Source organism: Cherax quadricarinatus, chromosome 2 (assembly GCF_038502225.1).
Source record: "Cherax quadricarinatus isolate ZL_2023a chromosome 2, ASM3850222v1, whole genome shotgun sequence".
In the NCBI taxonomy this organism is placed as follows: domain Eukaryota; kingdom Metazoa; phylum Arthropoda; class Malacostraca; order Decapoda; family Parastacidae; genus Cherax; species Cherax quadricarinatus.
The window spans coordinates 41222620-41249904 of NC_091293.1; the positions used below are offsets into that span (position 1 = coordinate 41222620).

The window sequence follows — 27285 nt, forward strand, 5'->3', positions numbered from 1 at the left end:
CTATTGTCCTGTTCACCTAGCAGCAAATAGGTACCTGGGTGTTAGTCGACTGGTGTGGGTCGCATCCTGGGGGACAAGATTAAGGACCCCAATGGAAATAAGTTAGACAGTCCTCGATGACGCACTGACTTTCTTGGGTTATCCTGGGTGGCTAACCCTCCGGGGTTAAAAACCCGAACAAAATCTTATCTTATCTTAACAGAAGAAGAAGAAAAAGAATTCGGGCAGAAGGGTTCATACGGCTCCTCGACCTCTGACAACTCTTATCCCCAACAATAACAACCCCGTGTGGTGGTAGTCTAGCCTACCATATTTATTTATTTATTTTATTTATTTTATTTAGTAATTTGAGCATACATACAGAGGTACAAAAAAATACAGGTAAGAGCAGCATGCCAAAGCCACTTATATGCATAGCATTACGGGCTGGCTTAAAATTAACTTAAGATTAACTAAGCATATATATACATACACATGTTGTGATCACACCTAAGAGTAATATACACCGTGTGATAACTTCTAAGAGTACTGTACATCTTATGATAACATTTAAGTGTAAATTAAACTCTGTGTACACCTAATACCTGAGTGATCATACCTCATACCTGAGTGACCACACCTCATACCTGAGTGATCATACCTCATACCTGAGTGTTCATACCTCATACCTGAGTGATCATACCTCATACCTGAGTGATCATACCTCATACCTGAGTGATCATACCTCATACCTGAGTGATCATACCTCATACCTGAGTGATCACACCTCATACCTGAGTGATCATACCTCATACCTGAGTGATCACACCTCATACCTGAGTGATCACACCTCATACCTGAGTGATCATACCTCATACCTGAGTGTTCATACCTCATACCTGAGTGTTCATACCTCATACCTGAGTGATCACACCTCATACCTGAGTGATCACACCTCATACCTGAGTGATCACACCTCATACCTGAGTGATCACACCTCATACCTGAGTGATCACACCTCATACCTGAGTGATCACACCTCATACCTGAGTGATCATATTTCATACCTGAGTGATCATAACTCATACCTGAGTAATCACATCTCATACCTGAGTGATCATACCCTCATACCTGAGTGATCATACCTCATGCCTGAGTGATCACACCTCATACCTGAGTGATCATACCTCATACCTAAGTGATCATACCTCATACCTGAGTGATCACACCTCATACCTAAGCGACCACACCTCATACCTGAGTGATCATAAATCATACCTGAGTGATCATAAATCATACCTGAGTGATCACACCTGATACCTGAGTGATCATACCTCATACCTGAGTGATCACACCTCATACCTAAGCGACCACACCTCATACCTGAGTGATCATAAATCATACCTGAGTGATCATAAATCATACCTGAGTGATCACACCTGATACCTGAGTGATCACACCTGATACCTGAGTGATCATACCTCATACCTGAGTGATCACACCTCATACCTAAGCGACCACACCTCATACCTGAGTGATCATAAATCATACCTGAGTGATCATAAATCATACCTGAGTGATCACACCTCATACCTGAGTGATCACACCTGATACCTGAGTGTTCATACCTCATACCTGAGTGTTCATACCTTATACCTGAGTGATCACAACTCATACCTGAGTGATCGTACTTCATACCTGAGTGATCACACCTCATACCTAAGTGACCACACCTCATACATAAATATATAACAAATCATACATGATTATAACATACATGTATATAAGAACATAACTGCAAGCCACGCTATTCCCATTATGTACTGTGTACCAGTTTATCATGCATCATCCTACTTATAGTACTTAATTAACATTGCAGTTATTGTTTAATTATTCTTTTGACATGGTATATTTACTATTGTTTACTTTTGTTTCCTATTGCCATTTTTTACCAGCCATCTCATTGTGTTTCATCCTAGCTTGCATTGCAGTTATTGTTTTAGCATTGTAATCATTGTACTAGCTTTGTATTCATTGTGTAATTGCTATTTTATCACTGTATGTTCACTTTTGTGTAATTTACCTGGAAATTGTTCATTGATAACAACTTTGTCCAATCATTCTTTTCTTACAGATAATGCTATTACCACTTAATACTCCACTTACAATTCATTATAAATTAATAAAATTTACCAGTTAACTGTCTGCAGTCCCACCTTGCCATTGTTATCCAGAATGCTGAATGCTGACATAGACCCATATTTAAATTATATAATCCAAATCCTACTGAAAGCAATTGTCTTTACTACACAGCAACCCAAGCCAAAACTGTCCTCGATAATGCCAGGAATATAACAGTTTTTATCTGCAAAATTGGATCCCTGAGTAAGCACTATAATGACCTCCTGGCACTCCTAGATTCTTAAATACGACCTTCTCTTGTATTATTTTCACTGAAACGTGGCGTACGCAAGACACAACAGACATGTACACATTGCCAGGATACACAGTAATCTGCAACTGCAGGGCATACCAAATGGGGAGGGGTATTGCCATTTACTATTCTAATGAACTATTATGCTGTTTCACCACATACTTAAGAGATGAATATGGTGAATATATATTTGCCAACTTCTCTGCAATAAACCTAGAGACTCCCATTACAGTTGGTGCTATCTACAGGATGACTTAAACAGGTCTGCCATCACAAGTCTGGCATCATTGGGACCTGTAGTGTGCTGGATTACTGAGTTTGCCGGATTACAGAGTGGTTAGATTAGAATTCACTTAATAAAATTAACCAATTTGACTTACACAAAGTTCATTGAACATCGGCAAAAATCGAACATTTCCGCTACTTTGAGCTCAATTTCAAGGTACTTTTCGTCATGAAACCGATCAAAATCATATCTATTTCTGTAATATATCTTCCAGTCTATCAAATGGGACCAAAAAAATGAGTACACAACCATAAAAACCATATGAAAATATACCACAAAGAGGCAGCTAATGTTTTTTTTTTTTCATTTTTGGTGTACGTTAAGAAGCATCTTTCCATCATACATTGCCCAAGTTTCAATAAGATAGCCCAACATACAACTGTGAAAAGCCCTCTGGAACGGATTAATGCCATTGGTTGAGGGTCCACTGTATTACACGGTAGTTACGTTCCTGAAAATGTCATGTTCAGTAAATTCGTGTTAGATAAACCAAAGAACTTATGGGATAAATAAGGTTACAAAAGACAATTATCACCTGATAATTGTTTTTCATTTATCCATACCAATAACAGCCTCTCTACCTCTTCAACTATTTGTGGTCTCCGTTTTGAAAACATACTTAAACCCTTCGCAACAACAGCTTCCTTGATTGCCTGTCTGTTCGCCAAGATAGTACTAATAGTACTCCACTCTCGTATTTTTCAATGATCTCCTTCTTCATTTCCATTGTAATTCTCACCCTTTTTAACACAGGCTTGTCACTAGAAGCTTTCTTGGGACCCATGGTGGCTTATTTAGCAGTTACAAGTACTAGAAATAGTGGAATTATCCAAAATATATGGGAGGCACACGTGGAAACCAACCGCAACAGCTTGTAAACAATGGCACACTGACCCTTGGAGTGGCTGGGCCCGCTCAGGCTGTGCTCCGGGCACAACGACACAGTCCGAACAAGCATCGTTGGTTAAGTTTTTTGCCATTGGTTAAAGCATTTTTTCTACGGCAAAAAATGCCGTTGGACGAAATTGCCGTTACTTAATGCCGCCGTTAGTTGAGGGTTGACTGTATAATGGTCTACTGTATATTGAAGAATCTATCTGAAGGTTGTGTGTGAGGGGCTTAGAGTTCCAGCAGGTGTGTGTAAGCATGTTAGATAGGAGCGAGTGGAGACAAATGGTTTTTATGGCTTGACGTGCTGTTGGAGTGTGAGCAAAGGGAAGGGATTCAAAGAAACCGGCAAGTCAGACTTTAGTCCTGGAGGTGGGACGTACAGGGCCTGCACTTTGAAGGAGAGGATGTTAATATGTTGCAGTTTTTTAACTGTGGTGTTGGCATGCCTCTGGCAAGACAGTGATGGAGTGAATGATGATGATGAAAGTGTTTCTTCTTTTGTTTTTAGGCCACCTTGCCTCGGTGGGAAATGGCCGATGTGTTAATAAAATAATTTGTGAATTCCAAATCTGATTCTTTTCAAATCTTCAATGCTAATGCTTCACTGCATTATGTACTTACGCCACACTCTGTGCTAATCTTTTCACATGCATTGACATATGGAGGTCTGGTGTTAAGTAGTATTGGGGTACCTTTCTCAGCTTGCACAGGGACAAATACATCTAGCTACTATTATTGTGTGTATCCTATGCTTTGTGACAACAGCTAAATGCTGAATGACCCATATGAGTTTAATGTTTTTCTGATTGCATTAATGATGATAACATACCCAAGACTAGTCTATTCCTAGTGAACATACCCACAGCAAACCTTTGTCTGCCTCTGACCAAGCTTAACCATTGATACAGATACCTTATAGTTAATGAAGGGTTCTTGATCCAAGGGATTGTGGCTATCCACTTCTTGAATTGATCTTAATTACTACCCATTCCATAGACTGTATGACCCCTGTGGGTGTAACACTTCCCTCATGAATGTAATAATAGTAACAATAATGATAATAATATATGACCTTTACAGGTTTAGTTCTTAACCATAATTTTAAAATTACTGTAATTAATCCACAGGAACATGTCACATTACAATGAATGCAGGCAACAGGAGAAGAGACTGTCAAGCACAGTGCATGTATTGTGAAGAAGAGGAAAAGTCAAGCAACAAAAAGTAAAAATCTTAAAGCATGTACCATAAAGAAGTAAACAAGCAGTTATATAGAAGAAAAGGAAGTTTTATTTGTACTATAGTTGAAGTAATGAGATAAAGCTGCATCTTTAAGACATAGCTTTGAAAGTCTGTGAGTGACAATGACTCATTCTCAGAGTAAGTTTAACAATATAATGCTTGTTTTTAATGATCTACATTAATGAAAACATTCATGGTGCTACTTTAATAAATGTAATAACTGTGAATTCTGCCATAAATTTAAATTACCATGGTACACAATATTTCAATTCATCAGTTGAGAACCAAATTTTCTCTTGTAAGTTTCAGTAAAATTCTAACCATATAACAATTTTTAGCCAGTAATGAGCAAGAATTTTTGTGTGTTGTTTTTTTAGCAATTTAGCAGTTTGATTATTGCCTTTTCTTGGTATGCACTTCACTAAATAATTTCCCACCGCTTCAACATAAGAAGATAGAAGTTAGTTTTCCAAAATTCTGCAGGCCTCAGAACATTGCAAGTAAGCACTATTAGCCCTTTCAGGGTCGACAGGCCCTCTCAGAAACTTGTTCTCAGGGTCGGCCAAATTTCAAAAAAAAAAAAAAAAAAAAAAAAAATTCTTATGAAAGATAGAGAATCTTTTCCCGATCATAATGACACCAAAAATATGAAATTTGATGGAAAACTTGCAGAATTAAGCTCTTGCGAAGTTAGCGGTCTCGACGATGTTTACGTATCGGCGATTTTGCCCACTTTGAACCTTATTTTCGGCCAATTGCAGTGTACTTGTCTACAAAAATCATAGCTATTTTGCTAGAACTCCATTTTTTCTATCGAATGAGTACAAGAAACCACCCATTTACCGATTTCAACTACCCAATACAGTGGTCAGAATTTAGCAATTTTGCCAATTTCACACAAATTTCAAAAGATACCAATTTCCGAATAGGGTCCAGAATAAACAAGAAAGACATTCCTGGCACTAAAATAGCATTTCCTCTGTTCATTAGTCACGTCCCCATGCCCCTCTTACATTCTTTTGCATTCCGCTTTGAATTTTTATTCTTACAAAAAAATAGAAGAGTTTCTGTTATGCAGACTACTGCATTAGTGTAGAAATGGTATAAATAATATCAGCGCATTTGTGAAAGACTATTAGACTCACCAGTTGATGTGTATTGGACACATAGCATGATTTGTTTACTTTTAAACTTCGGTAAAAATTGAACATTTCTGCTACTTTGAGCTCAATTTCAAGGTACTTTTCTTTGTAAAACCAGTCAAAATCATCGCAATTTCTGTAATATGTCTTCCATTCTATAAAATGAGACCAGGAAAACTAGAATACAACAATAAATACCATACAAAAATACAGTGCAAAGTAGCTGTTTTAATCCAAAAACATGGTCAAAGTTTTTTTTTCTCATTACGTACTGTGTGCTGCAGGATTTTTTTATACTGCGCACACTGACCACATAGACCCATTCTTTCATATGTAGGCCTACCAGCTTTCTCTCACTAGATTTGAGGGCGCTAAAATTTAGGCGTGCTAGTACGTCAAAAACCCTGGTGTGTAAGCCGTACTAGTACGGCCGAAACCCTGAAAGGGTTAAGGATGACCTTCCTAGTCAGTCGGGCATTAGCTAGATTTTTTTCTCTTGTGGCCATTAAAGTAAACAAAGAGGTTTCTCTTAACTTTATACGTGTTCATAATGTTCCATTTCTATCCGTAATTCCACATGTGCACTATGCATTTTCTGGTTGTGATTGGTGCAGTTTGCAAGCTGTACTGAAGATTGACTCGAGTAATCGTAATGACATGATTGCAAACAAACCGTAGTATGGGGAGGGAATGAACCCACAGTGAGTCATGAAACTCCAAACCGACATGTTAGCCACTGGCAAGCTGGCTACAATAAGATTCGTCCAACTAGGTAAATTTATACACCATAGGAAGGTAGCATGAGCCACCACTATGACTACAAATGTAAGTTTTTACAGATGAATCTCATGCCAGCATGGCTGTGACGAACTCTAGCTCAAGTCCCCTCAAAGCCATCATCATGACTCAAGCCACTGGCCCAGTGGCTAATGCACTGGTCCGGAGTTTTACGACTCACTCGCTGCGGGTTCAATCCCCGCCTGTACAGTGGTTTGCACTGAAGATTCATTTGCCTGAAATGAGAAGCACCTGTATTAAAATTCAGGGAACACTTGCTGTGCATTAGTATGAAACAGCAAACAGACTCAATAATTTCTTCTCCACTATAGGAAAAAACCTTGCCAATAAAATCCCAGGCTCAGATACCCCACCCAATGACTACCTCACTGGCAACTACCCGAACACACTGTTCCTAGCTCCGACTAACCCTACTGAAGTCTCCCTTATTATCAACATACTAAAAAACAAGACAGGAGATTTAAATACCTTACCACCCTTTATATACAAAAAAGCATCACAAGTACTATAACCAATCATTGCAACACTCTTTAACAAATCCATAGAATCCTCTACCTTCCCTACAGTTCTCAAAATAGCAAGGGTCACCTCGATCCATAAAGGAGGAGACCAAACAGACTTTAATAACTATAGGCCAATGTCCAACTTACACCCTCTCTCTAAAATGTTTGAAAAATTAATTCATAAGCGAATCTATTCCTACCTCATCTCCCACAACATACAAAACCCCTGTCAGTTTGGGTTCAGGCCTAATAAAAATACTAATGATGCTATTATACACATGCTAGAACACATATACACTGCAATAGAGAAAAAAAAAAAGTCCCACTGGGGATCTTCATTGACTTACGTAAAGCTTTTGATACAGTTGACCATGACTTGCTCCATATAAAATTGTCACACTATGGTATCACAGGGCACTCCCTCAACTACCTAAAGTCTTACCTCAGCAACAGAAGCCAATATGTGTACACAAACGGGGCAAACTCTTCCGCACAGCCAATTACAGTTGGTGTCCCACAGGGAAGTGTCCTAGGCCCTCTTCTCTTTCTTCTATACATAAATGACCTACCAAATGCATCGCAACTACTCAAATCCACACTATTTGCAGATGACACTACATACATCTTCTCTCACCAGAGCCCAGTCACGCTAGCCAATACTGTAAATACCGAATTACAGAAAATATCTACCTGGATGAGTACTAACAAACTTACTCTAAACATTGACAAAACCTACTTCATTCAGTTTGGTAACAGAGCTATGGACGTCCCTCTTAACATAATGATAAACGGATCACCTATCACAAAACTCAGAGGGAAAATTCTTAGGAATCCACCTTGATAATAGACTCAAATTTCAAACACATATACAACAAATTTCCAAAAAAATTTCCAAGACCATAGGCATACTATCGAAGATACGGTACTATGTTCCACAGTAGCCCTCCTGGCCCTATATCACTCACTTATTTACCCCTATCTCACCTATGGAATTTGTGCATGGGGCTCAACAACAATAAACCATCTCAGACCATTAATTACCCAACAAAAGGCTGCAGTCATATTTTTATTTTTTTTTATTATCACACCGGCCGATTCCCACCAAGGCAGGGTGGCCCGAAAAAGAAAAACTTTCACCATCATTCACTCCATCACTGTCTTGCCAGAAGGGTGCTTTACACTACAGTTTTTAAACTGCAACATTAACACCCCTCCTTCAGAGTGCAGGCACTGTACTTCCCATCTCCAGGACTCAAGTCCGGCCTGCCGGTTTCCCTGAATCCCTTCATAAATGTTACTTTGCTCACACTCCAACAGCACGTCACTAGTATTAAAAACCATTTGTCTCCATTCACTCCTATCAAACACGCTCAAGCATGCCTGCTGGAAGTCCAAGCCCCTCGCACACAAAACCTCCTTTACCCCCTCCCTCCAACCCTTCCTAGGCCGACCCCTACCCCGCCTTCCTTCCACTACAGACTGATACACTCTTGAAGTCATTCTGTTTCGCTCCATTCTCTCTACATGTCCGAACCACCTCAACAACCCTTCCTCAGCCCTCTGGACAACAGTTTTGGTAATCCCGCACCTCCTCCTAACTTCCAAACTACGAATTCTCTGCATTATATTCACACCACACATTGCCCTCAGACATGACATCTCCACTGCCTCCAGCCTTCTCCTCGCTGCAACATTCATCACCCACGCTTCACACCCATATAAGAGCGTTGGTAAAACTATACTCTCATACATTCCCCTCTTTGCCTCCAAGGACAAAGTTCTTTGTCTCCACAGACTCCTAAGTGCACCACTCACTCTTTTTCCCTCATCAATTCTATGATTCACCTCATCTTTCATAGACCCATCCGCTGACACGTCCACTCCCAAATATCTGAATACGTTCACCTCCTCCATACTCTCTCCCTCCAATCTGATATTCAATCTTTCATCACCTAATCTTTTTGTTATCCTCATAACCTTACTCTTTCCTGTATTCACCTTTAATTTTCTTCTTTTGCACACCCTACCAAATTCATCCACCAATCTCTGCAACTTCTCTTCAGAATCTCCCAAGAGCACAGTGTCATCAGCAAAGAGCAGCTGTGACAACTCCCACTTTGTGTGTGATTCTTTATCTTTTAACTCCACGCCTCTTGCCAAGACCCTCGCATTTACTTCTCTTACAACCCCATCTATAAATATATTAAACAACCACGGTGACATCACACATCCTTGTCTAAGGCCTACTTTTACTGGGAAAAAATTTCCCTCTTTCCTACATACTCTAACTTGAGCCTCACTATCCTCGTAAAAACTCTTCACTGCTTTCAGTAACCTACCTCCTACACCATAATGATAACAAATTCCCACTACAGGCAGCACACTCCACCAATATTCAAAACTCTAAACCTACTCACCATTCAAAACATCCATACTTATTACTGCACCTACTACATTCATAGAACACTTAACTCTGATATAAACCCTCCCCTCAAACGTCTCCTTACCAACCTCAACAGAACATATGACCATAACACAAGGCACAGATCACTCTTTGATGTTCTCCGTGTCCATCTCATGCTATGCAAAAACTCAGTGCACATAAAAGGCCCTAAAATCTGGAATTCATTACCTGTGAATGTAAAAGAAACACTGTTTATAAATTCAAGTCTTCTCAAAAATCACTTACTCACCCACAACTAAATAAATACTGAATAATTGTATCTCATAAATTGTATCTCATAAATGTTTCTCATTATTGTATCTCATAAATATCTAACCTGTGACCCAATCAAACTTTTTTTTTTTTTTTTTAAATACATTACCTAACAGAATACTCCATTCTATTGAATGCACAGCAACACAGTAAATGACCATATGACCTGTCTTTGTAATACTTATTTGTGCTAAATTGTTATCTGTTTACAATAATGTTTTTACCACTGAATATATCATTGCTTTGGCATGTTGCACTGTAATAACTGTATTCCTTTGTACTTCACTGTATCATGTTCAGATTAATAAATAAAATAAAAATAAAAAATGTTTTTCTTGCTGTATTATGATTTAATGATAACCCCTTTTTCTTACTACATAATTTTGCAGGTGGAATGTGTGACCTTTGTGGGGATGATCACGAAGCATGCAACTGTCCCATGTTGTCTCAGTTGGACCTTCTGGTGAGTAGGTGTTTGTTCCTGAGGAGTCTGTTGCTACTACTCCATTGAGTCTATTAACCCCTTGACTGTCGCAACCCCCAATCCTGAGGTATCTCATGTCGCAAAATTTCAAAAAAAAAAAATATTATTTTTTCTCATGAAATGATGGAGAATATTTTCCCGATTGTAATGACACCAAAAAATCGAAATTTGATGAAAAACTGATGGAATTATTCTCGCAAAGTTATCGACCACGGCGATATTTACAAATCGGCGATTTCGCCCACTTTGAGCCCTATTTTCGGCTAATTCCATTGTTCCAGTCGACGAAACTCATAGCTATTTCGTTAGAACTTCATTTTTTCTATCAATTGAGTACAAGAAACAGCCCATTTACCGATTTCAACTACCCAATAATGTGGTCAGAAATTTGCAATTTGGCCAATTTCACAAAAATTATAAAATATGACAATTTCAAAATAAGGTCCAGAATGAACAATGCAGACATTCCTGGCTCTAAAATAACATTTTCTTTGTTCATCAGTCATATCTCCAGGCCCCTCCGATATACTCTTGCTCTCTACTTTGAATTTTTATTCAAACAAAAAATAGAAGATTTACTGATACGCAGACTTCTGCAATACTGTAATAATTGTACAAATAATGTCAACCCATTCATGACTGCATATTAGAATGGCTAGTTGGACATTTATTGGACAATGACATCATTTGTTTACTTTTGAACATCGGCAAAAATCAGACATTTTCCCTACTTTGAGCTCCATTTCAAGGTTCTTTTTATAGTAAAACCAATCAATATTACCTCTAATTCTATAATATGTTTTCCATTCTATCAAATGAGACCAACAAAACGAGAATAGAACCATAAATACTATACGAAAATAGGCCACAAATTCGGCATTTTAATTAAAAAAACAGTCGGAGTTTTTTTTTTCATTATGCACTGCATGCTCCAGGATTTTTTTTATATGGTGCACACGGACCACACAGACCTATTCTCTCACATGTGGGCCTACCAGCTTTCTTCTGCTTGATTTGAAGCCGCTAGAATTTATGAGTATATATACAACGTCAAATATGGTACCTTGTAAGATGTATGTATACGACCAAAACAGACAAAGGGTTAAGGCATTACATGATGTTCTGCACAGTGTATTTATATTTATTTTTCAAAGCTGTGAAATCCTGAAAATTAGTTTTTTGTCCTAATTGTGTTGGATTACGATTTTTTTTTTTTTTTAACAAGTCGGCCGTCTCCCACCGAGGCAGGGTGACCCAAAAAAGAAAGAAAATCCCCAAAAAGAAAATACTTTCATCATCATTCAACACTTTCACCACACTCGCACATTATCACTGTTTTTGCAGAGGTGCTCAGAATACAACAGTTTAGAAGCATACACATATAAAGATACACAACATATCCCTCCAAACTGCCAATATCCCAAACCCCTCCTTTAAAGTGCAGGCATTGTACTTCCCATTTCCAGGACTCAAGTCCAACTATATGAAAATAACCAGTTTCCCTGAATCCCTTCACTAAATATTACCCTGCTCACACTCCAACAGATCGTCAGGTCCCAAGTACCATTCGTCTCCATTCACTCCTATCTAACACGCTCACGCACGCTTGCTGGAAGTCCAAGCCCCTTGCCCACAAAACCTCCTTTACCCCCTCTCTCCAACCCTTTCGAGGACGACCCCTACCCCGCCTTCCTTCCCCTATAGATTTATATGCTTTCCATGTCATTTTACTTTGATCCATTCTCTCTAAATGACCAAACCACCTCAACAACCCCTCTTCTGCCCTCTGACTAATACTTTTATTAACTCCACACCTTTTCCTAATTTCCACACTCCGAATTTTCTGCATAATATTTACACCACACATTGCCCTTAAACAGGACATCTCCACTGCCTCCAACCGTCTCCTCGCTGCTGCATTTACCACCCAAGCTTCACACCCATATAAGAGTGTTGGTACTACTATACTTTCATACATTCCCTTCTTTGCCTCCATAGATAACGTTTTTTGACTCCACATATACCTCAATGCACCACTCACCTTTTTTCCCTCATCAATTCTATGATTAACCTCATCCTTCATAAATCCATCCACCGACACATCAACTCCCAAGTATCTGAAAACATTCACTTCTTCCATACTCCTTCTCCCCAATTTGATATCCAATTTTTCTTTATCTAAATCATTTGACACCCTCATCACCTTACTCTTTTCTATGTTCACTTTCAACTTTCTACCTTTACATGATATTTGTACCTGCATGTAATGTGTGAATGTACTTTTTAATTCATATAGAAGATTTTATAATCTTACAAAAATTCTCATGTTATCTGTTTTATACCTCCAGCTTTGGAGAGAATAATTTCTCACTTGTGATAAAACAATTAATCAGTTAATTTGATTCACCAATATAAATAAACCCTTTATATGTAATTCCATTCATTACAGGATTATCCTTTGTTTTTCAGTCCCACATCTGTATTAACCCTTTCACTGTTTCTCACATAGAGCTACATATGTTATGTAGGTCAATGGTGCTTATGTAGATCTCCATCTTAATCACAGCACCCTCATATATGCTGTGAGCAGTAAATGTTGGTTTAGATTTGAGAGAATGGGTCTGTGCAGTGGGTGTGCACTGTATAAAAAAAATCCTGCTTCATGCATTGCCTGATGGGAACAACTAACCTCTCACCTTGTGTTTGGTTTAAAACATTGACTTTGAAGCATGTTCTTGAGTGTTTTTTTGTTTAAGTTGGGATTTGTTGAATTTTGCATAAAATTGGCCAGATTGTTGACTTCTGTGCACTTTATAGGATAATTCTTACAGATGAACGGCCAGTTTGTTGCCCTTAATTGATAGAATGGAATGTATTCTAGTAACATAGTAAGCTATCAGTGGAACTGGCCTAAAATAAGCCTCAAAGTGGGCAAAAGTGCTGATGTGTAACTTACACCCAGACTGCCAACTTCATGTCTACATAATTCCATAAGTTTTCTATCAGTTTGCATTTTTGGTGTAATAACCTTCAGATAAAGATTATCTGCAGTTAAGATAATTTTTTAAACTGCAATACTGATGGGACTTTTAATTTTAGGGGGTCACAACAGCAAAAGGTTAATTTGAGTTAGAATTAATACTGTGCTGAGCTTTATTTCAGATATAATGCATTAAGACTTTAATTGAAAATATTAAAAATTTGTATTCCTAGCTTATTACAAAGCCAATACGTATATATAACACAGCATGTAGAAATGGTTAGAAAAAATATTCAGATCTACCCTATAGATATCTTGCAAACTAAATATAGTTGTGGTATAATTACTCTAGGTGATCCAGTGATTTAAAAAACTAACCATCTTTGATGCACCTAATATAATGAAAATTCTGCAGACTGAAGCCATCCACACTGAGGACAAACACTTACATGTAACTGAAAATAAGAGATATAGGCTACTTACATATTTGCAAGACTATTAACCCTTTGACTGTCGCAACCCCCAATCCTGAGGTGTCTCCTGGTGTCGCAAAATTTAAAATAAAAAAAAATAATTTTTTCTTATGAAATTATAGAGAATCTTTTCCCGATTATAATGACACCAAAAAAACGAAATTTGATGGAAAACTGACGGAATTATGCTCTCGCGAAGTTAGCGACCTCGGCACTGTTTACAAATCGGCGATTTCGCCCAATTTGAGCCCTATTTTCGGCTAATTCCATTGTTCCAGTCGCCCAAACTCATTGCTATTTCTTTAGAACTCCATTTTTTCTATCGATTGAGTACAAGAAACTGCCCATTTACCGATTTCAACTACCTAATAATGTGGTCAGAAATTTGCAATTTGGCCAATTTCACAAAAGCTAAAAAATATGACAATTTCAAAATAAGGTCCAGAATGAACAATGCAGACATTCCTGGCTCTAAAATAACATTTTCTTTGCTCATCAGTCATGTCTCCAGGCCCCTCTGATATTACTCTTGCTTTCTATTTTGAATTTTTATTCAAACAAAAAATAGAAGACTTACTATTATGCAGACTACTGCAATACTGTAATAAATGTATAAATAACATCAACCCTTTCATGACTGCATATTAGAATGGCTAGTTGGACATTTATTGGACAATAGCATCATTTGTTTACTTTTGAACATTGGCAAAAATCAAACATTTCCCCTACTTTGAACTCCATTTCTAGGTTCTTTTTATAGTAAAATCAATCAAAATCACCTCTATTTCTATAATATGTTTTCCATTCTATCAAATGAGACCAAGAAAATGAGAATACAATCATAAATACTATACGAAAATAGACCACAAAGTCGGCATTTTAATTAAAAAAAACGGTCGGAGTTTTTTTTTTCTCATTATGCACAGTGTGCTCCAGGATTTTTTTATATGGTGCACACAGACCCATTCTCTCACATGTGGGCCTACCAGCTTTCTCCTGCTTGATTTGAAGCCGCTAGAATTTATGAGTCTATATACGTCAAACACGGTACCTCGTAAGACATATATATACGGCCGCGACAGTCAAAGGGTTAAGCAGTTTTCCAGCATTATTTAATTCATATGAATAAATAAATATACACATATCCATAATGCTTGCCCACTACTGCTGCTGCTACTGCCGCTGCCGCTGCTGCTGCAACTACTACTTCACCACTACTATTACTACTACTAAAAATAATGATTATTATTTTCTTTTTATTAGACTAAGCAAGTAGAAGACAGGGAGTCACAGTTTGCTTTCCAGTCTCTACCATCATGGGTGCAAGTGGAGGATTATTGCCAGCGGTTACGGCTAGTGGTTGCTAACCACAGTCTACCCAAGTTCACTAAACTGGGCCCCCTCATAGCTCCACATACACCTAACCTTGATCCTGCCACAACTTTCCCGCTCAAGGTTTGCATTTAGAATATTGTGTAAAAATAGTATAGTCAAAATGTTGATCATGTAGAATGAGTGTGGCAAATTTGGTTGGTAAAGATGGTTAATTAACACTAAACAGTTCATGGGGGCAGGGATGGCAGCTCTGTTGTGAGAAACTTTTGGAAGTTCACAAAATATTTTTTTGTTGTAGGATTATACATCATACAGTGCGGTATTTGCACTTTCCACCTTCAGAACTCAAGTCCACTTGTTATTGCTAAAAGGAATTAACCTAATATAATAGTTGCTGTTCTCTAGTTGGAAATTATTTTAGTTTGAGAGCTTGGACATCAGTCTAAATACCCAGCTGTGAGAAGCCTGGACGGGTAGAGAAATTGAAACGAGTAAGTGTTGAGGTTCTCCATGGGGAAGTGGAAAAGAATTCTTCCTCTGTAAGCCATGCATGTCATAAGAGGCAACTAAAATGCAGGAAGCAAGGGGCTAGTAACCCCTTCTTCTTTATATATTACTAAAGTTATGAAGAGAAACTTGTTTTTCTTTTTGGGCCACCCTGCCTCAGTGGGATATGGTCACTTTGTTGAAAGAAGTATTCTTGAGGTTGAACCTGTAAATGAAAGGGTTTTATTTTTGTTGGATTAGTTCTATCAAAATTTCAATAAGGATGAAATGATGCAAAAAATGATGAGATAATATATACCTGTCTAGTAATAAATGAGAGTTGAAGCAAAGATGGAATAAGAATGAAGGTTCCAGAAGCTCCCTGCTTGCGTACCACTTCAAATCTACAGTGATACCTCTCATATCCGAACTATATGGGCTGAGACTGATTCGGAAACATGCAGTTTCTGGGTACATGAGGGGGAAAAAATGCACATCTGTACTGTCATATCACCATCTGTACCCTGTCATATCGCCATCAGCGTTGTAGGTTTAAAAAATGAGTCTAACGTCGTCTGGCGGTGGGGCCAGGCAGTCTGGGCTCGAATAACAGCCTCCTGGATTTCATGGACCACAGGACCATAGTTTTTCAAATGGGCTTTGGAAAGTGGATGCTCCAAATACACTCCAAAAGTGTTTTGACTCCAGCCCTTGCTGCTGAAGTTTTTGGTCTTAGAGGCATTGGGTCATTGTCATCGTTGTCACTTTTGGAATGTTCCGGGTGCAAGATTGATTCTGCAGTCTCTGCGTCCATCAGAGATTGCACACCAGGGTCGTCTTTGTCACACACTAGCCAGTCCTGCACGTCGGCGCCATGAACCATCATACCACTACCACGTTGTAGGTACCACTTCATCATGCACTGATCGAGTTCCAAGCTCTGTGGCTTCTCCATCACTTTTCTTTCAGCACTTTTTCCAGTTTTTGAGGTGGCTGAGAACTTACTTGTGTAGGTCATAATCTTATCATGAGCCTTCTTGATATCACAGAGGGTCGACTTTGCCAAATTATACTCAGCCATAAGTCACGTGTTGGACCAACCTGAATCCATGTGCAACAATATTTCCCTCTTTTTTTTCTAGAGTACGCACATAACTGGCTCTCTTTGGTGCCATACACAAGATAGCTAGGACAAAACACAGCAGTAATAATGCTAAAAGAAGGAGTGGCACCCCACAAAGGCCACAAACTCGCTTCTGGACTGCACCGCCATTATCCATTCTGCGCACCTTTTCGGTTAGGAAACAGTAGCGGGACTGAGAACAGTGGGTGGCAGGGGTAGTGAAGAGTGCGGCTCCTAGTGGCCAACTTGTACACTAAAGTGCGTGCCAAGTTTGATTCAGCCTTCTGCCATATCTGAACGGCTGTTTGAATGTTTCGGTAATAATTTTAGAATTTTGCCCTTTCTCAGGGCCTGTTCGGATATTGGCAAGGTTCGGATAATGGCAGGCTGGATGTGCGAAGTATCACTGTACTGTTGAAAAATACCTCTTTACATTAATGTGATCCTGACAACAGTTTATTATGCCTGAAGCCCTGTCTTTCATCCAACATTATCGATGTTCTTGTTCCATCTTTTCGTCAACTCTCATTTATTATTAGATAGGCATATACTATATCATTTTTTTTTTTATCAGTTCATCCCTATTGTAATTTTTATTAGAACTGTGTACTGAATTACTGAGTACCTTCAATATACAGCCTCTCCTTATTTAACAACGGAGTTCCATTCCTAAGACCACGTTGTTAACCCTTAAACTCTCCAAACGTAGATCTGCGTCCATGTGCGGGGTGCTCTGAACGTAGATCTACATTTTTTATACGTGCTTTCAAATGGGGAAAATCAAAGTCGGAGCACTATGCACGTGAACGTAGATCTACATTTGTACAGTTTAAGGGTTAAACGAATTCATCATTAAATGAGGAGCAAGCTATAATGGTAGTGAATTTGTGTCAACCATCTTTGATATTGTTTTAATGTTACCTTTGCACCATTTATAACATTTCTAGTACAGTGGACCCCCGGTTAACGATATTTTTTCACTCCAGAAGTATGTTCAGGTGCCAGTACTGACCGAATTTGTTCCCATAAGAAATATTGGTGGATGAATTTGGTAGGGTGTGCAAAAGAAGAAAATTAAAGGTGAATACAGGAAAGAGTAAGGTTATGAGGATAACAAAAAGATTAGGTGATGAAAGATTGAATATCAGATTGGAGGGAGAGAGTATGGAGGAGGTGAACGTATTCAGATATTTGGGAGTGGACGTGTCAGCGGATGGGTCTATGAAAGATGAGGTGAATCATAGAATTGATGAGGGAAAAAGAGTGAGTGGTGCACTTAGGAGTCTGTGGAGACAAAGAACTTTGTCCTTGGAGGCAAAGAGGGGAATGTATGAGAGTATAGTTTTACCAACGCTCTTATATGGGTGTGAAGCGTGGGTGATGAATGTTGCAGCGAGGAGAAGGCTGGAGGCAGTGGAGATGTCATGTCTGAGGGCAATGTGTGGTGTGAATATAATGCAGAGAATTCGTAGTTTGGAAGTTAGGAGGAGGTGCGGGATTACCAAAACTGTTGTCCAGAGGGCTGAGGAAGGGTTGTTGAGGTGGTTCGGACATGTAGAGAGAATGGAGCGAAACAGAATGACTTCAAGAGTGTATCAATCTGTAGTGGAAGGAAGGCGGGGTAGGGGTCGGCCTAGGAAGGGTTGGAGGGAGGGGGTAAAGGAGGTTTTGTGTGCGAGGGGCTTGGACTTCCAGCAGGCATGCGTGAGCGTGTTTGATAGGAGTGAATGGAGACAAATGGTTTTTAATACTTGACGTGCTGTTGGAGTGTGAGCAAAGTAACATTTATGAAGGGATTCAGGGAAACCGGCAAGCCGGACTTGAGTCCTGGAGATGGGAAGTACAGTGCCTGCACTCTGAAGGAGGGGTGTTAATGTTGCAGTTTAAAAACTGTAGTGTAAAGCACCCTTCTGGCAAGACAGTGATGGAGTGAATGATGGTGAAAGTTTTTCTTTTTCGGGCCACCCTGCCTTGGTGGGAATCGGCCGGTGTGATAATAAAAAAAAAAAAAAAATAAGAAATATTGTGAAGTAGATTAGTCCATTTCAGACCCCCAAACATACACGTACAAACGCACTTACATAAATACACTTACATAATTGGTCGCATTCGGAGGTAATCGTTATGCGGGGGTCCACTGTATATTTTTCTAGGTTTATACAGTAGTATACTGTACAGTAGTATACTGTACAGTAGGGCCCTGCTTTATGGTGTTTCGCCTTATGGCATTCCACTAATACAGTGATTTGAAATTATGACCAAAATTTGCTATACGGCAAGCGGTCTTTCAAATACGGCTCTCCCCACCCGGTTTGTTTACATTCTCCATGAGCACATCTCTCTATTATGTCTGGAAATTTTCCAAACTTTTAAGTGTTTTAAAATTATTGCATATTTTATATGTACTCTAATAATTATACTTATGTGTACCTGTACCTAAATATACTTACACACTGTGATGGCATGCAGGTACACATTAAAATCATTAAGAGTCTCTCTACTCTTGAAGACTCCATATTAATAATAATATCTTGGGCACATCTAGGTTTTTCTCCTTTTTCTAAATAGCTCTTGTTCTTTTTATTTCTTCTATTGTCCATGGGGAAGTGGAAAAGAATCTTTCCTCCGTAAGCCATGCGTGTCGTATGAGGCGACTAAAATGCCGGGAGCAATGGGCTAGTAACCCCTTCTCCTGTATACAATTACTAAAAAAGAGAAGAAGAAAAACTTTATAAAACTGGGTTGCTTAAATGTGCGTGGATGTAGTGCGGATGACAAGAAACAGATGATTGCTGATGTTATGAATGAAAAGAAGTTGGATGTCCTGGCCCTAAGCGAAACAAAGCTGAAGGGGGTAGGAGAGTTTCAGTGGGGGGAAATAAATGGGATTAAATCTGGAGTATCTGAGAGAGTTAGAGCAAAGGAAGGGGTAGCAGTAATGTTAAATGATCAGTTATGGAAGGAGAAAAGAGAATATGAATGTGTAAATTCAAGAATTATGTGGATTAAAGTAAAGGTTGGATGCGAGAAGTGGGTCATAATAAGCGTGTATGCACCTGGAGAAGAGAGGAATGCAGAGGAGAGAGAGAGATTTTGGGAGATGTTAAGTGAATGTATAGGAGCCTTTGAACCAAGTGAGAGAGTAATTGTGGTAGGGGACTTGAATGCTAAAGTAGGAGAAACTTTTAGAGAGGGTGTGGTAGGTAAGTTTGGGGTGCCAGGTGTAAATGATAATGGGAGCTCTTTGATTGAACTTTGTATAGAAAGGGGTTTAGTTATAGGTAATACATATTTTAAGAAAAAGAGGATAAATAAGTATACACGATATGATGTAGGGCGAAATGACAGTAGTTTGTTGGATTATGTATTGGTAGATAAAAGACTGTTGAGTAGACTTCAGGATGTACATGTTTATAGAGGGGCCACAGATATATCAGATCACTTTCTAGTTGTAGCTACACTGAGAGTAAAAGGTAGATGGGATACAAGGAGAATAGAAGCATCAGGGAAGAGAGAGGTAAAGGTTTATAAACTAAAAGAGGAGGCAGTTAGGGTAAGATATAAACAGCTATTGGAGGATAGATGGGCTAATGAGAGCATAGGCAATGGGGTCGAAGAGGTATGGGGTAGGTTTAAAAATGTAGTGTTAGAGTGTTCAGCAGAAGTTTGTGGTTACAGGAAAGTGGGTGCAGGAGGGAAGAGGAGCGATTGGTGGAATGATGATGTAAAGAGAGTAGTAAGGGAGAAAAAGTTAGCATATGAGAAGTTTTTACAAAGTAGAAGTGATGCAAGGAGGGAAGAGTATATGGAGAAAAAGAGAGAAGTTAAGAGAGTGGTGAAGCAATGTAAAAAGAGAGCAAATGAGAGAGTGGGTGAGATGTTATCAACAAATTTTGTTGAAAATAAGAAAAAGTTTTGGAGTGAGATTAACAAGTTAAGAAAGCCTAGAGAACAAATGGATTTGTCAGTTAAAAATAGGAGAGGAGAGTTATTAAATGGAGAGTTAGAGGTATTGGGAAGATGGAAGGAATATTTTGAGGAATTGTTAAATGTTGATGAAGATAGGGAAGCTGTGATTTCGTGTATAGGGCAAGGAGGAATAACATCTTGTAGGAGTGAGGAAGAGCCAGTTGTGAGTGTGGGGGAAGTTCGTGAGGCAGTAGGTAAAATGAAAGGGGGTAAGGCAGCCGGGATTGATGGGATAAAGATAGAAATGTTAAAAGCAGGTGGGGATATAGTTTTGGAGTGGTTGGTGCAATTATTTAATAAATGTATGGAAGAGGGTAAGGTACCTAGGGATTGGCAGAGAGCATGCATAGTTCCTTTGTATAAAGGCAAAGGGGATAAAAGAGAGTGCAAAAATTATAGGGGGATAAGTCTGTTGAGTGTACCTGGTAAAGTGTATGGTAGAGTTATAATTGAAAGAATTAAGAGTAAGGCGGAGAATAGGATAGCAGATGAACAAGGAGGCTTTAGGAAAGGTAGGGGGTGTGTGGACCAGGTGTTTACAGTGAAACATATAAGTGAACAGTATTTAGATAAGGCTAAAGAGGTCTTTGTGGCATTTATGGATTTGGAAAAGGCGTATGACAGGGTGGATAGGGGGGCAATGTGGCAGATGTTGCAAGTGTATGGTGTAGGAGGTAGGTTACTGAAAGCAGTGAAGAGTTTTTACGAGGATAGTGAGGCTCAAGTTAGAGTATGTAGGAAAGAGGGAAATTTTTTCCCAGTAAAAGTAGGCCTTAGACAAGGATGTGTGATGTCACCGTGGTTGTTTAATATATTTATAGATGGGGTTGTAAGAGAAGTAAATGCGAGGGTCTTGGCAAGAGGCGTGGAGTTAAAAGATAAAGAATCACACACAAAGTGGGAGTTGTCACAGCTGCTCTTTGCTGATGACACTGTGCTCTTGGGAGATTCTGAAGAGAAGTTGCAGAGATTGGTGGATGAATTTGGTAGGGTGTGCAAAAGAAGAAAATTAAAGGTGAATACAGGAAAGAGTAAGGTTATGAGGATAACAAAAAGATTAGGTGATGAAAGATTGAATATCAGATTGGAGGGAGAGAGTATGGAGGAGGTGAACGTATTCAGATATTTGGGAGTGGACGTGTCAGCGGATGGGTCTATGAAAGATGAGGTGAATCATAGAATTGATGAGGGAAAAAGAGTGAGTGGTGCACTTAGGAGTCTGTGGAGACAAAGAACTTTGTCCTTGGAGGCAAAGAGGGGAATGTATGAGAGTATAGTTTTACCAACGCTCTTATATGGGTGTGAAGCGTGGGTGATGAATGTTGCAGCGAGGAGAAGGCTGGAGGCAGTGGAGATGTCATGTCTGAGGGCAATGTGTGGTGTGAATATAATGCAGAGAATTCGTAGTTTGGAAGTTAGGAGGAGGTGCGGGATTACCAAAACTGTTGTCCAGAGGGCTGAGGAAGGGTTGTTGAGGTGGTTCGGACATGTAGAGAGAATGGAGCGAAACAGAATGACTTCAAGAGTGTATCAGTCTGTAGTGGAAGGAAGGCGGGGTAGGGGTCGGCCTAGGAAGGGTTGGAGGGAGGGGGTAAAGGAGGTTTTGTGTGCGAGGGGCTTGGACTTCCAGCAGGCATGCGTGAGCGTGTTTGATAGGAGTGAATGGAGACAAATGGTTTTTAATACTTGACGTGCTGTTGGAGTGTGAGCAAAGTAACATTTATGAAGGGATTCAGGGAAACCGGCAGGCCGGACTTGAGTCCTGGAGATGGGAAGTACAGTGCCTGCACTCTGAAGGATGGGTGTTAATGTTGCAGTTTAAAAACTGTAGTGTAAAGCACCCTTCTGGCAAGACAGTGATGGAGTGAATGATGGTGAAAGTTTTTCTTTTTCGGGCCACCCTGCCTTGGTGGGAATCGGCCGGTGTGATAATAAAAAAATCTTGGGCACATTAACCCTTTGACTGTTTCAGGTCCCTTTCTGAAACTGTCATTCTATGTCGCTCAATTTTTGAAAAAAAAAATTATTTTTTCCTATGAAATGATAGAGAATCTTTTCCCGATGGTAATGACACCAAAAGTTCGAAATTTGGTCGAAAACTCATGGAATTATGCTCCTGCGAAGTTAGCGGTCTCGGCGACATATGCGTATCGGCGATTTCGCCGACTTTGAGCCCTATTTTCAGCCAATTCTATTGTTCCAGTTGACCAAACTCATAGCTATTTCTTTAGAACTCCATTTTATCTATCAGCTGAGTACAAGAAACCTCCCATTTACTAATTTGGACTACCCAATATGGTGGTCAGAAATTGGCAATATGGCCAATTTCACGCAAACTAAAAAAGATGCCAATTTCAAAATAGGGTCCAGAATAAACAAGGTAGACATTCCTGGCACTAAAATAACATATGCTCTGTTCATTAGTCACATCTCTAGGTCCCTCTTATATTATTATTGCTTTCTATTTTGATTTTTTATTCATACAAAAAAATACAAAATTTACTGTTATGCAGACTACTGCATTATTGTAAAAATGGTATAAATAATATCAGTGCACTAGTGAAAGAATATTAGACTCCCCAGTTGACGTGTATTGGACGTGTGGTGTGATTTATTTACTCCTGAACATTGGTAAAAATCGAACATTTCCGCTATTTTGAGCTTAGTTTCAAGGTCGTTTTCATCGTCAAAGTAATGAAAATCATCTCTATTTCTGTAATATGTTTTCCATTTTATCACCTAAGACCATGAAAACGCGAATACAATGATAAATACTATACGAAAATACACCTCAAAGTCGGCGTTTTATTCCAAAAAAAACGATCAGTTTTTTTTTCTCATTACGCAATGTGTGCTGCAGGATTTTTTTTATGTGGTGCACACTGACCACACAGACCCATTCTCTCACATGTGGGCCTACCAGCTTTCTCCCGCTTGATTTGAAGCCGCTAGAATTATTGAGTATGTATACGTCAGAAACATTGGCTCGTAAGACGTATTTATACGTGGAAAACAGTCAAAGGGTTAAATGTCGTATATTACATTAACCCGTAAACGGTCCAGACATATATATACGTTCACTACCTCAGTGCCCGAATATTTTGAAAAATAATTTTTTTTTTTAATGAAAATAAAGAGCACATTTTTCTTAGTGTTATAGGATAAAAAAGAAAATTAGGGTCAGTACTTACAGAGATATGAAGCTGAGAAGTTGGCACTGGATGCTCACATGACAGCAACATGGAGTCCTGCTGCTTGCAGAAGTGTTGCCAATATACCTTTTTTTCTATTTTCATATTATTTAATATAATTTTTATGTTCTGATAATTACAATTTATAGTACAGTGGACCCCCGCATAACGATGGCATCACATAGCGATTTTTCCGCATACCGCTTACTTTTATCGCAAAATTTTTGCCGCGCATACCGATTAAAAACCCGCTCACCGATTTTCGTCCGAGACGCGTCCAATGTGCCCTCACATGTGCCGCCCGTCCCATTGTTTACCAGCCAGCCTCCGCGGTAACATCCAAGCATACACTCGGAATATTTCGTATTATTACAGTGTTTTCGGTGCTGTTTCTGGAAAATAAGTGACCATGGGCCCCAAGAAAGCTTCTAGTGCCAACCCTGTGGTAAAAAGGGTGAGAATTAGTATGGAAATTAAGAAAGATTTTGAAGGGTTTGGGGCTAACCCTGAGAAGCCTATGCCAGTTGTGGAATCCATTGTGCCTACTTCAAAGATTAAGGAAATGTGTGCACAGTGGGTTGAACTGCAAACCTTTATAGATGAAAATCACCCTGACACAGCTGTTGCAAGCCGTGCTGGTGACTATTTCAATGACAATGTTGTGGCCCATTTTAGACAAATCGTAAAGGAACGGGAGGTACAGAGCTCTATGGACAGATTTGTTGTGCGACAGAGGTCCAGTGACTCTCAAGCTGGTCCTAGTGGCATTAAAAGAAGAAGGGAAGTAACCCCGGAAAAGGACTTGCTACCTCAAGTCGTAATGGAAGGGGATTCCCCTTCTAAACAGTAAGAAGATAATGCTCTCCCCTCCTCCCATCCCATCAATCATCACCAGATCTTCAATAAAAGTAAGTGTCATGTAATTGTGCATGCCTTTTTCAGTTTGTGTGTATTAAAATTAACATTTCATGTGGTAAAAAAAAATTTTTTTCATACTTTTGGGCGTCTTGCACGGATTAATTTTATTTCCATTATTTCTTATGGGGAAAATTCATTCGCATAACGATTATTTCGCATAACAATTATCCCTCTTGCACGGATTAAAATCGTTAACCGGGGGTCCACTGTAGTAGTTCTTGTCATTTTATAACCAATCTTTGTTCTGACACTAGTATTAGGTACTGAAATTGTACTCACATTGTCACAAACACATTGACAGGTGGACATTTACACCTGCCTTGGTCATTTACTATTGTCTTGGAATATATACAAAGTATTTATAGGTCCCAGCAATGTTTTGGGTATGTGGCAGTATTTAATAATAATGAGGAAGAGGAGGAGAAGGAGGAGGAGAAGGAGGAGGAGAAGAAGGAGGAGAAGGAGGAGGAGAAGGAGGAGAAGGAGGAGGAGGAGAAGGAGGAGGAGAAGGAGGAGGAGAAGGAGGAGGAGAAGGAGGAGGAGAAAGAGAAGAAGGAGAAGGAGTAGAAGGAGAAGGAGAAGGAGAAGGAGAAGAAGGAGAAAGAGGAGAAGAAGAATACATAATAATAATAATAGGGCAATGTGTGGTGTGAATATAATGCAGAGAATTTGTAGTTTGGAAGTTAGGAGGAGGTGCGGGATTACCAAAACTGTTGTCCAGAGGGCTGAGGAAGGGTTGTTGAGGTGGTTCGGACATGTAGAGAGAATGGAGCGAAACAGAATGACTTCAAGAGTGTATCAGTCTGTAGTGGAAGGAAGGCGGGGTAGGGGTTTACCTAGGAAAGGTTGGAGGGAGGGGGTAAAGGAGGTTTTGTGTGCGAGGGGCTTGGACTTCCAGCGGACATGCGTGAGCGTGTTTGATAGGAGTGAATGGAGACAAATGGTTTTTAATACTTGACGTGCTGCCAGCCAGCCAGCCAGCCAGCCAGCCAGCCAGCCAGCCAGCCAGCCAGCCAGCCAGCCAGCCAGCCAGCCAGCCAGCCAGCCAGCCAGCCAGCCAGCCAGCCAGCCAGCCAGCCAGCCAGCCAGCCAGCCACCCAGCCAGCCACCCAGCCAGCCACCCAGCCAGCCACCCAGCCAGCCACCCAGCCAGCCACCCAGCCAGCCACCCAGCCAGCCACCCAGCCAGCCACCCAGCCAGCCACCCAGCCAGCCACCCAGCCAGCCACGCAGCCAGCCACCCAGCCAGCCACCCAGCCAGCCACCCAGCCAGCCACCCAGCCAGCCACCCAGCCAGCCAGCCAGCCAGCCAGCCAGCCAGCCAGCCAGCCAGCCAGCCAGCCAGCCAGCCAGCCAGCCAGCCAGCCACCAGCCAGCCAGCCAGTCACCCAGCCACCCAGCCAGCCAGCCAGCCAGCCAGCCAGCCAGCCAGCCAGCCAGCCAGCCAGCCAGCCAGCCAGCCAGCCAGCCAGCCAGCCAGCCAGCCAGCCAGCCAGCCAGCCAGCCAGCCAGCCAGCCAGCCAGCCAGCCAGCCAGCCAGCCAGCCAGCCAGCCAGCCAGCCAGCCAGCCAGCCAGCCAGCCAGCCAGCCAGCCACTTACTTTATCAATACAAATTCTTGGACATAAGAAAAACGAAGAACTATATACAAAAGATGAGGTAATCAGTCCCTCGGCCTTGGAGGTGGTGTTTAGAGCACCGTGGTTGTATATAGTTCTTCGTTTTTCTTATTATGTCCAAGAATTTGTATTGATAAAGCCACTGGATGGCGAAACGTCTACAATAATGATAACCAGACGTTGCACAAGTGTCTTAACTTTCGTGTTGAGTGTTGCCATCTATGGTTAGGTTTATTTATTTTTATTTTATTTTATGTCATTATTTATTTTTGTTTTGATTAATTTTTAAAAATCAGTTTTACTCTCCAAACACTTGAACTTTTTATGTAGGGACCCCTTTGCACTTGCACCATGTGCGCAGTCTTGGATGAGCCCCTGAACCCCTTGGACCTCGGGGCCCCTAAATGCGCGGGGCCCTAGGCAAATGCCTAGTTTCCCTATGCGGTAATCCAGCCCTGCCCACCAAGGCAGGGTGGCCCAAAAAGAAAAACAAAAGTTTATCTTTTTAACTTTATTAACCCTTTCAGGGTCCAGAGGCCAAATTTCAAAGTGCGCACCAGTGTCCAAGAATTTTCAATAAATAATTGTTATTTTTTCTTTTGAAATGGTAGAGAATCTTTTTCTGAAGGTAATAAAACAAAAAGTACGAAATTTGATGGAAAATTGACGAAATTATGCTCTCGCAAATTTTGATGTGTCAGTGATATTTATGCATTG

At 40.1% G+C, this 27285-nt stretch overlaps 1 protein-coding gene across 2 annotated transcripts in view; it reads left to right on the plus strand.

Annotated features, from left to right (window-relative positions):
- Nucleotides 1–247: 247 nt before the first annotated feature.
- The window catches only part of LOC128706601 (PR domain zinc finger protein 15), a 132752-nt gene continuing 105714 nt past the window's right edge, over nt 248–27285 (plus strand). Inside the window, exons 1-4 of one of the 2 annotated variants that reach the window (XM_070087931.1) lie at nt 248–381; nt 4718–4970; nt 10381–10454; nt 15192–15383. In XM_070087931.1, the coding sequence (XP_069944032.1) occupies nt 4955–4970; nt 10381–10454; nt 15192–15383 (282 nt within the window). In that variant the 5' untranslated portion in view covers nt 248–381; nt 4718–4954. The remainder of the gene's footprint in view (nt 382–4717; nt 4971–10380; nt 10455–15191; nt 15384–27285) is intronic. The other variant, XM_070087941.1, reaches the window with a different exon arrangement.